The following is a 9,840-nucleotide window of genomic DNA, read 5'->3' on the forward strand; positions in this document are numbered from 1 at the left end:
TTTCTACATTGCAGTATTGATACTTTTACTTAAAGTACAAAATGTGAGTAAAGCTACTTCAGTTCTTCCATCACTGGTGGTTTAGTTGCTGGTTCTTGCATCACTGAGGGACGTGCGCTGATTAGCAGCAGGGGGGCGTTGCAAAAAATCATTGCTAATTACATTCACCTGACCCCCAGTGGCCCTATTAAAGCTCTAACTCACACTATCTTCACGGTGGACCTTAGAGATAGACCTGAGCACTGAACTGAAGATCAATCTGAACTGTCACCATGCCCACCAAGAACGTTACTGCAGATGATCGCCTCTCTAAATTCAAAAACAAGGGAAAGGATCCCACCGTAAGTTGCCATGTGATATTAACCTGCTTAACAGTGGTGGAAGAAGTACTCACATGTTCTACTTGTGTAAAAGTATCAATACTGCCATGTAGAAATGGGCTACTTAGTACTTACTATGTTGCAAGTAAAAGTGCGTATTCAAAATGTACTTAGAGTAAAAGTACCAAAGTATTGGCATCAAAATGTAGGTTTACTTTAAGCACTCATTATGCAGACTGTCCCACAAGTTTCCAAATGTATAAAACCCTTTGAAAATAGCAGATCTACAAGCTCCTTGTGAGCTTGTCGATCAGCTATTTTCAAATGGCTAAAGTGTGTATATAGGGCTGATTGCTGAAGTGGTTAGAGTATGTTTTGTATTAATCTAAATGTACAAGTTAACTAATTAACATTTTCAAATAATTTTAGTAGAGTAAAAGTACAATATTTGCCTATTTTGCCAGATGTAAAAGTATTAAGTTGGAAATACTAAAGTAAAAATACATCAAAAGGTACTTAAGTACAGTACTTGAGTAAAGGTACTTAGTTACTTTCCACCACTGCTGCTTAATACAAGGGTTGGATAACTCGTATCGATCATAACTGTCATTTACATCTTGTCTGCACGCAGAAACTTAGGGAGAAGAGGATCAATGACACCGTGGAGCTGCGGAAAGCTCAGAAAAACGAGAACTTTCAGAAGCGCAGAAACATCTCTCTGCCTGATGAGGATGCCCTGTCACCTGATCACACCACCGGGCAAAATGTCAGTTATTGGCACTTTTTATTTTTCACACACCTTGTGTAAATCAGATCATTATATAAACTTTCTGTCATTTTTAGGAGCTATCCATGATGACTCTGGAGGATATCATTGGAGCTGTTAACAGCGACTGCAGGGAGATGCAAGCTCGAGGTTGTCAGGCAGCCAGGTAAGATACAATACTGTCTGCTGTGCTGTAGGTCTAACCGCCTTAGGCAGTTTAGTTATTGGTCAAAATATAGCTGGCAAGACTTCACATTTTGGGATCATGCCTATGGTTTACCTAGTGAAACTAGGTAATCATGAAGGCTGTAGACTAGGAGTAGTTCATGCCAAAAAAATACTTATTTTCTATCAATTACACACCCCATGAAGAGATTTTAGTTTTTTGTCGCATTCCTGAGCCAATAATTTGATGACCAGCAAAGTCTCCGGTAGCTGACCAGCCACCTGGTCTTCAAATTATTGGTTTAGGAATGCAAAAAATCTCCATGGGGTCTGTAATTGATAGAAAATTTGTAAACATTTTGGGGAGTGAACTGCTCACAGGCCCATAGAACATGGACTGGTGTTTACGAGCCTACTTGAAAGAAATGATCATGGTTTTGGAAATGTAACATAACTTTTTTTGGGGTCCATTCCTGATTCCCATTGCCTGGTAAAGGCTAATAGCCAATTCTGTCGTCCTCCCCCAGGAAGCTGCTGTCACGGGAGAAAGACCCTCCCCTGAAGGAGGTTGTAGAAGCAGGATTGCTGACCCGTTTCGTAGAGTTCCTGGGCATGGATGATGATCTCCTCTTGCAGTTTGAAGCAGCCTGGGCTCTCACCAACATCGCATCTGGAACCTCATGGCATACACAACAGGTGCATAATCACATGTACTGTACCTCACTTGGCTGTGTTGATGGCCTTGTAGCCTACTGTCTGTGGGACCACCACACCCCCTTAATCAAAACCTTAATATATCATCCTTTAGATCCTGATTGAATATTGAGTTCTTTACCTCACGCTTGTTGAATCTATAAATCTTCATGCAACTGAAGCTTCCTTTTTTAGGGTATGAGGTTTATTTTCCAATAGCAAGCTGAAACAAATGGTCTGTTTGCAGGTGGTGGAGCATGGAGCTGTGCCAGTGTTTATCTCCCTGCTGGCTTCACCACATCTGCACATTAGCGAACAGGCTGTCTGGGCTCTAGGAAACATTGCTGGTAAAGATGATTTTATTTTATTTTATCTGCACTAGAACCATCTCTGGGTGGGTGAAATGGACTGATGACAGGTTTTCATCAAATGGCATGTTGGATTTGTAGCCACTCTTGGTTTATTTTCTCAGGTGATGGCCCGGCTTATAGAGATGCCTTGATCAACTGTAATGTCCTGCCAGCATTGCTGGCACGGATAACTCCTGAAACCCCTGTAAGTTGAGTTTAAAATGTAGAACAGTAGTTGCTTGAAAATGTATGTTTTAATGGCTCTGGGCTTATAAAGGACATAAGTTGACAATTTTAAACTGTATTCTTCCAGGTGGGTTACCTGCGTAACCTGACTTGGACACTGTCTAACTTGTGCCGGCACAAGAATCCATTTCCACCCATGTCTGCAGTCCAGCAGGTAATGGAATATATTTACATATTTGTGGCTCATGACATACCCTGTCCCTGTGTTATGGACCTACACAGAGGTTTCATGTTACTATGGTCCTCCACCAGGTACTGCCGGCTGTGACCCAGCTGCTGCACCTCAGTGATAAAGATGTTCTTGCCGATGCCTGCTGGGCTGTCTCCTACCTCACAGATGGTTCCAATGACCGCATTGACACTGTGGTCCAAACCGGCATAGTCGCTCGACTGGTGGCCCTTATGGGGCATAAGGAGCTCAGTGTGTTGGTAATGTTTCTCAGGATGAATTTTATTGTTGGTGTACTGAAGTTTGACTGAGGTTTATTCAAAAGACTTGGTTCAACATGACATTAAGTTCGTGGTCATGTCAGTTGTTGGCGAATTATGACGCTAACATATTTGCTTTCTTTGGTAGTTAATGGTCAGGAAATTCTGGCTGAATATAACTCAATTCAATTTGAATGTAACTTGATTGTGGCCTCTTCAGGAGACTACAGTACCAGTAAAATGGAAGTGTTCTTTGAATGACACGCAGGCCAATTCTAGGCTTAAATGCTTTGGTAAAATTTGTTTTGTACCATAAATGATGTCCATCAATCTCCAGGTTCCAGCACTGCGCTGCATTGGGAACATAGTGAGTGGATCAGATGTACAGACCCAGGTGGCCATTGATGCTGATGTTCTGACTGTGCTGCCTCAACTGCTGAGGAACCCTAAGACCAGTGTGCAGAAGGAGGCGGCATGGGCCTTGTCCAATATTGCAGCAGGGTCATGCCTGCAAATTCAACAAATCATCACCTGTGGCTTACTACCCCCACTGGTACATGTCCTCAGAAATGTAAGTGCACCAATATTTGGTAGGATATTGGATGGATTTGTGCTGCAGTTAAAAAAATAATAAGGTGTTAAGTTATCTTATTTTGTAGAAGAGTGTGGTGTCAATTACCCAAAATGTGAGAAATGTACCATTTCTCTTGAAATGTAATTTGGCTTGTCTTAAATGCAAAGGTTAATTTTGAGTTTAGTGCTAGACTGCTCTGTATTTTGTAAGCAACACGGCTGCAACTACTAAAATGGCTGTGTGGATTTAGGGTTGCCCAACGTTGGCTAATGAATTGAATGTTTGACAAAGTTGAGTAATTTCTTTCAGGGGGACTTCAAAACTCAAAGGGAGGCAGTGTGGGCAGTCACCAACTTCACCAGTGGGGGCACTGTGGAGCAGGTGGTGCAGCTGGTTCAGAGTGGAGCCCTGGAGGCCATCATTGACCTGCTGCAAGTCAAAGATTCCAAAACCATCCTGGTTATACTGGATTGCATCAGTAACATATTCTTGGTAAGAAGACAGGGCAGTTTTCAGACTAGGTCTTCGGGAGTCTCAAATGCAGTCTTACTGTACTGTTTCTTTGCTTGATTTGATTTATACACATGTCACTTGCCAAATAACTTATTTTCAAGCTAGGCTTTTAGTGTGAACTTGTGCTCCAGCGACGTAATGTGACTACTTGATTCATGCTCTACTCTTTTGTAGAAATTGCCCACTTTAGTAGTCTGATTATTGCAGCTGTCATGGGCCCCAGGCCATGAAACACAATGGTGGAAAAAAACTGTGCACTCTCTCCACTGCAAGAACATAATTTACTGATGTGAGCCGCTACATTTTGCTCTTAAAGGCAGCTGAGAAGCTGGGAGAGACTGAGAAACTGTGCCTGCTGGTTGAAGAACTTGGTGGGCTGGATAAATTAGAGATGCTGCAGAACCATGATAATGACATGGTCTACCAAGCTGCACACGGCCTCATCGAAAGGTTCTTTGCTGACGTGAGTGCTTACATTTTGAAATTATATTAAAAACTATTGTTAAGCTTGTATATTGGCTATTTACACTAAGCTATAAAATGGGGGGGCTTACGTGGTTATGTTTTCTGCAAGTGACACTTGATGAAACTTTACATAGACTTTCATGCAAGCTTCTTAAAGTGGGAGACCTGCTTATTCACTTAACTAACCGCATCTATTGTGCTGTAAAAGAACCGTGCTTTTTATGCCAACATTGTTTCACTTCTATTCTAGGATGAAGTTGAGGGGGTGAAATCGATGGCAACGGAGACGGAATTTGTGTTCAAGGGTCCTGAGCAGCTTGAGAAGTCCTTTGAATTTTAAAATGGCAACAAATTAATAAAGAATAAAATATTTTGTAACGCAACTGTCTCTGGAAATTGATTTATTGTCTGACAGTTAAAGGAGAGCTTAACCCATTTTCAACCCATTTTCAACTATCTTGATTGCACAATTTACATATACTCGCTCTGCGTCTCGGAGGGCAATGGACAGTACAGAACCTACTTCCAATGACGTCATCGATGGGGATTCCAAACTAATAAAAAAAACAGAAACTAATAAAATGACAGCTTTCTCTTCCTGGAAAGTTGGCATGCTGAAATGGAGCAATTGTGCTTGCATTAATAAAATGGATTGAAATTACCAAACGTGCCTACTGTGTGTAACTAGTGGGCAGGTGCCCTTTTCTGAGACACAGAATGGATAGACATGGCGCTCTCATAATTATATGATGGGTTGAAGTGGTCTTAACTATATGCACATAGTGGGTGTTGATGCAGATGACCAGTTGTCAAAATGGTCTATTGCAAAAAATCAATGTGAGGGAGATTTGGGGACACGGATCTCTAATGATTGGAGGGAAGCCCTATCAGTTTAGGGTTATGCGTCGCCTCCACTGGTCCAAAGTAAAACTGATCGTTGCAGACAAGATCAAGCCACCCTTGCACAAGAATTCTGGTTTTGTCACACATTCTGGCAATTGTGTACCCATAGAACCTTCTGCTTCTAATTCCCACCAACTTTCAAATCATGGATTAATGATATTATGCATCACTTGACTTGGGAGAAAATTCGCTACTCCACAAGGGGGTGTGCTCTGAAATTTTACACCTGGCAACCGAGTGAATGCTGCTGACATTATTGACTCATAAAATTGACCCCACTATTTGTATTTTGTTTAATTTTAAATCTTTATTTTCTGTGTATACTTAAATTCTTTGACTTGTTTTAAATTTTCATTGCAATAGTGTCTTGTTTGTCTTGTGTTAATGGTACAAAAGATACCAGGGTTGTGGCTCCTTGTGAGTGGGTGGGAGGGGTAACATACACTGTTTTTGTATGCTTGTCATTGACCTGTATATGAAAATATAAAATAAACCTTGACCAAAAAAAGAATTAATTTGTAACAGACAGTTGGAAGTGAGTGGTTCCAAATATTGTCTGCTGACATGAACCATGTATTGTTGGTTTGAACCGATTTAAAATTTTATAAGTGATACTGGTAAATTCTAAATAGTATTCTGCGGCACCCCTGGACTCGCGTCACAGCACCCACTTAGAGAAACCCTGCCATAACCAACCGTGGCTCATTTTCTTTCATTTGGGCTGTCCGGTAGTGTTTCAGACAATGTTTTGATGTTTTCATCAGCACTCTCTGGTGGACAGAGTTGTTGAGTGTGGATGCACTGGTGGCTCCTCAATTGACCTAACTCACTGAAACTCCCGTCACACTGTTTACAATGGAGTGTTTTTTCTCCGGTGTGGATACGTTGGTGTCTCTTCATATTACCCATGTCGTTGAAACTCTTGCCACACTGTTGACATTTAAAAGGTTTTTCTCCATCGCTGTGGACACGCTGGTGTCTCTTTAGACTACCCAACTCATTGAAGCTCTGGTCACACTGTCTACAATGGAAGGGCTTCTCTCCGGTATGAAGACGCTGGTGTGTCCTCAGGTGAGTTAACTGACTGAAACTCTTGGCACACTGTGTGCAACTGAAGGGTTTCTCTCCAGTGTGAAGCCGCTGGTGTGTCTTCAGGTTACTCAACAAACTGAAGCTCTTGGCGCACTGCGCACAGTGGAAAGGTTTTTCTCCAGTGTGGACATACTGGTGTCTGTTTAGAGTACCTAATTGAGTGAAACTCTTGTCACAATGTTTACAGATGTGCTTTTGTCTTTCAGTGTAAGTCAGCCGATGTGTCTTTACTTCTCCTTGTTCCGTTAAAGTCTTGGTAAGCTGTTGATGGCTGTGAGATGTTGGTTCGGTTGTATCACCTGGTTTCTGGCTGGTTACAGAGATAGTGATTTGTTCAATGGTTGCTGAGGGGATCTGTCCATTCCTTAGCATCTGGCAGTAGAGTTTGTTGTGGCTCCTCTTGACGTGTTTGTGGAGGAAGACCAGAGACGTGAAGGAGTATGTACACTCAGAACAGGAGAACTGGGTCTGGGAGGACTGGGACCTCACTCCTTCCAGGAGCGGCGGTTGATCCATCAAAGCTGCTGCAGTACATGGAACAACTGTGATGGGTGCTGTTGTCCTTATATAGTCTCTCTGTGAAAACGACTTAAAACCAAACCACTTGCAGGGGTGTCCTGCAGGAACTGTCTGACCTTACAATACAGTTGAGGGTATATGTAGCGTGATTATCAACACATTAAATCACGGCTCTGTCTTCCAATATGAATTGTTGCTTCTGTTGGCGATGACGGGTCTCTACCAATACTGTAATATGTGCCGTCCAGCTTTAAGCATAGATGCCTTGCTCGTGTCATCACTATGATGTCACTATGAAGTTGGCCATGCCCAAATATGGAGTTCTGTGTCAGTCTTGCCCATGCTATTAGTAAGTGGCCTTGGGACCCAACAGTTCCTGAGCAATGTGGCCCATAGGCCAGGAGCCTATCTCCTGTTTCCGTAGCGTGAAGGAGCTTGATGTACTTTTTGGTAGGACTCAGCCCTCCAACCTCCCAATTTCAGGGCAGGCACTACACAAGGCCACTGAGCTGATAATGGCCAAATATAGAGGTGCCCAGATATGGTGTTCCATGTGAGTCTTGCCCAAATATGGAGGTAAAAACATTCTTGCCTCGGAATAGCAGTGCAATATATTTATTCTAACGGTCTTTATTTCTTTAATTTTCAAGAAAATTTTCAAGCCTTTTGTAACCAGCAATTAGTATCTATAAGTCCCATAAATTATGTTTTCAATATTGCTTGACATGCATAACAGTCAGCAGTGATTGTAGGGAATTGCTTTGGACACCAGGTGTCACTCTAGTAAGAAATTGCACCAAATGCATCTTTGTCTTACTGTTTTGGGGCAAGCTGGAGAACCACACAGGGGATGCTGCCATGGATGTATTGGATCAATATGGTAGCATCTGGGGTGTGATGGTAGCTGACCGGATAAGGCAACGGCCACAGGCTGCATACCTGTTGCATATGTTTCATCCTCTCTGCCCTTACGTTTTCCTATATTTAATCCTGTGTAAATAAAGCCAAATTCTAAGTGGAAATGAGAATGTTCAATAGATTTGTAAGATGCCTTGCAATAGGCACTGTGAAAAGGTTGACTTGACTCTCAAGCTGAGAACGCTCACAGACTGAGGCATGGAATATTCTAGAAAATAAGGAGAACACCGGCACCAATGGTTCTACGAAACATAATGCTGTGAGTTTCAAACAGCATGTTTTTATTGCTCAGTTTTCTGCAAGGGTACAAGAAGTTTAATATTTGCCTTTTTTCATTTTCCTTATGTACAGGTGTCAGTTACAAAGCTCACAGCTGCAACTACTAAAATGGCTGTGTGGATTTAGGGTTTCCCGACATTAGATCATGAATGGAATGTTTGACAAAGTTGAGTAATTTCTTTCAGGGGGACTTCAAAACTCAAAGGGAGGCAGTGTGGGCAGTCACCAACTTCACCAGTGGGGGCACTGTGGAGCAGGTGGTGCAGCTGGTTCAGAGTGGAGCCCTGGATGCCTTGCAATAGGCACTGTGAAAAGGTTGACTTGACTCAAGCTGAGAACGCTCACAGACTGAGGCATGGAATATTCTAGAAAATAAGGAGAACACCGGCACCAATGGTTCTATGAAACATAATGCTGTGAGTTTCAAACAGCATGTTTTTATTGCTCAGTTTTCTGCAAGGGTACAAGAAGTTTAATATTTGCCTTTTTTCATTTTCCTTATGTACAGGTGTCAGTTACAAAGCTCACAGAGCAGCTGATGTGAAAAACTATGAACACACACTGTAATAATAAATACACAAAACAAGAGAAATAAAACATTGGTGGTGAAAAATAACTTTTTTGCAAATTGTATCAATTAAATCAATTAATTTTACACAGAAAAGGAAATTACCCGCAGAAGTTATTAATGAATAAAAGTGTCGGAAGGGGTCTTGCTAATAATTGTAGACTGATCACTAAAGTTGAGTTAATCAGTCATAAAAACGACACAGGGCAGTGTTCTGAACACTTCTGTGTATTCATGAACACCAGGTGATTCATATCAGATTTAGAGATTTCACACACATTTCTGGCATCAGGCAACAAAGCACAGTTTACAGGCTTTGTCTTCGACTGTTTAATGGAGATCTTAATCTTGCCTAGGATGTATACTGGTTGCTAAACTGAGAATTAAAAAAAAAACTGTCCACTTTTGTCTGGAAGCACTGAACCCCCAACGCATTCCTCAGTGAAGACTGAGAAAAGGACATACAGTATAAGGTGGAGCAGAGTGTGTGTGTCTGTGCATATTGAATGTACATATCAAGAACTTTGTATATGTATCTACATGATGGTTGATGTGTGAAGTGTGCATAACGTGTGCCCAAAAAAACAACTATTCAATGTCTGAGTCTGGTTATAAAAGGTCAAATCAAAGGTTGCCGCTTGCGAGCCACATAACGGCATGAACAAAATGATACATACTGTACAAATAACACCGGTTCAAGGTGTTTTGTCTCTTCAGGAGGCTCTGAGCTGTTTACAAAAAATAAGTGCGTACACACACACACACACACACAGGTTTCTGAATATCAGGTAAGAAACTGTTCATGGTTGCAAGCAATCGCTATTGACAGCAGGCAGTTAAAAAACAAAAAAAAAAAAAACAGATGTCAACACATTTTTCTAGGAGGACAACTAATAAAACTGCAAATAAATAGGCATTTATCTGTTGAGTCCATTCATGCAGGGGGGTATGTTGGGGTGGAGGCTCTAGTGAGAGGGAGTTGTGCTAACTGTAACCTCTCTGTGGTCTGAAGTGATGTTTCATTTGGTAGCCCACAAAAG

General features: G+C 41.7%; 1 protein-coding gene across 1 annotated transcript; it reads left to right on the plus strand.

Moving 5' to 3' along the window:
- Positions 1 to 272: 272 nt before the first annotated feature.
- On the plus strand, positions 273 to 7,027 carry kpna7 (karyopherin alpha 7 (importin alpha 8); the record flags this gene model as incomplete). Its single annotated transcript, XM_080442660.1, has 13 exons — positions 273 to 341; positions 952 to 1,086; positions 1,164 to 1,252; positions 1,779 to 1,947; positions 2,192 to 2,291; positions 2,417 to 2,499; positions 2,608 to 2,694; positions 2,793 to 2,969; positions 3,307 to 3,540; positions 3,853 to 4,035; positions 4,373 to 4,519; positions 6,412 to 6,495; positions 6,938 to 7,027. 13 exons carry the CDS (start codon positions 273 to 275, stop codon positions 7,025 to 7,027), a joined length of 1,647 nt encoding a protein of 548 aa, XP_080298786.1.
- Positions 7,028 to 9,840: the final 2,813 nt, after the last annotated feature.

This window comes from Gymnoscopelus braueri (assembly GCF_963280865.1).
Source record: "Gymnoscopelus braueri genome assembly, chromosome: 2".
NCBI classification, from domain to species: Eukaryota; Metazoa; Chordata; class Actinopteri; order Myctophiformes; family Myctophidae; genus Gymnoscopelus; species Gymnoscopelus braueri.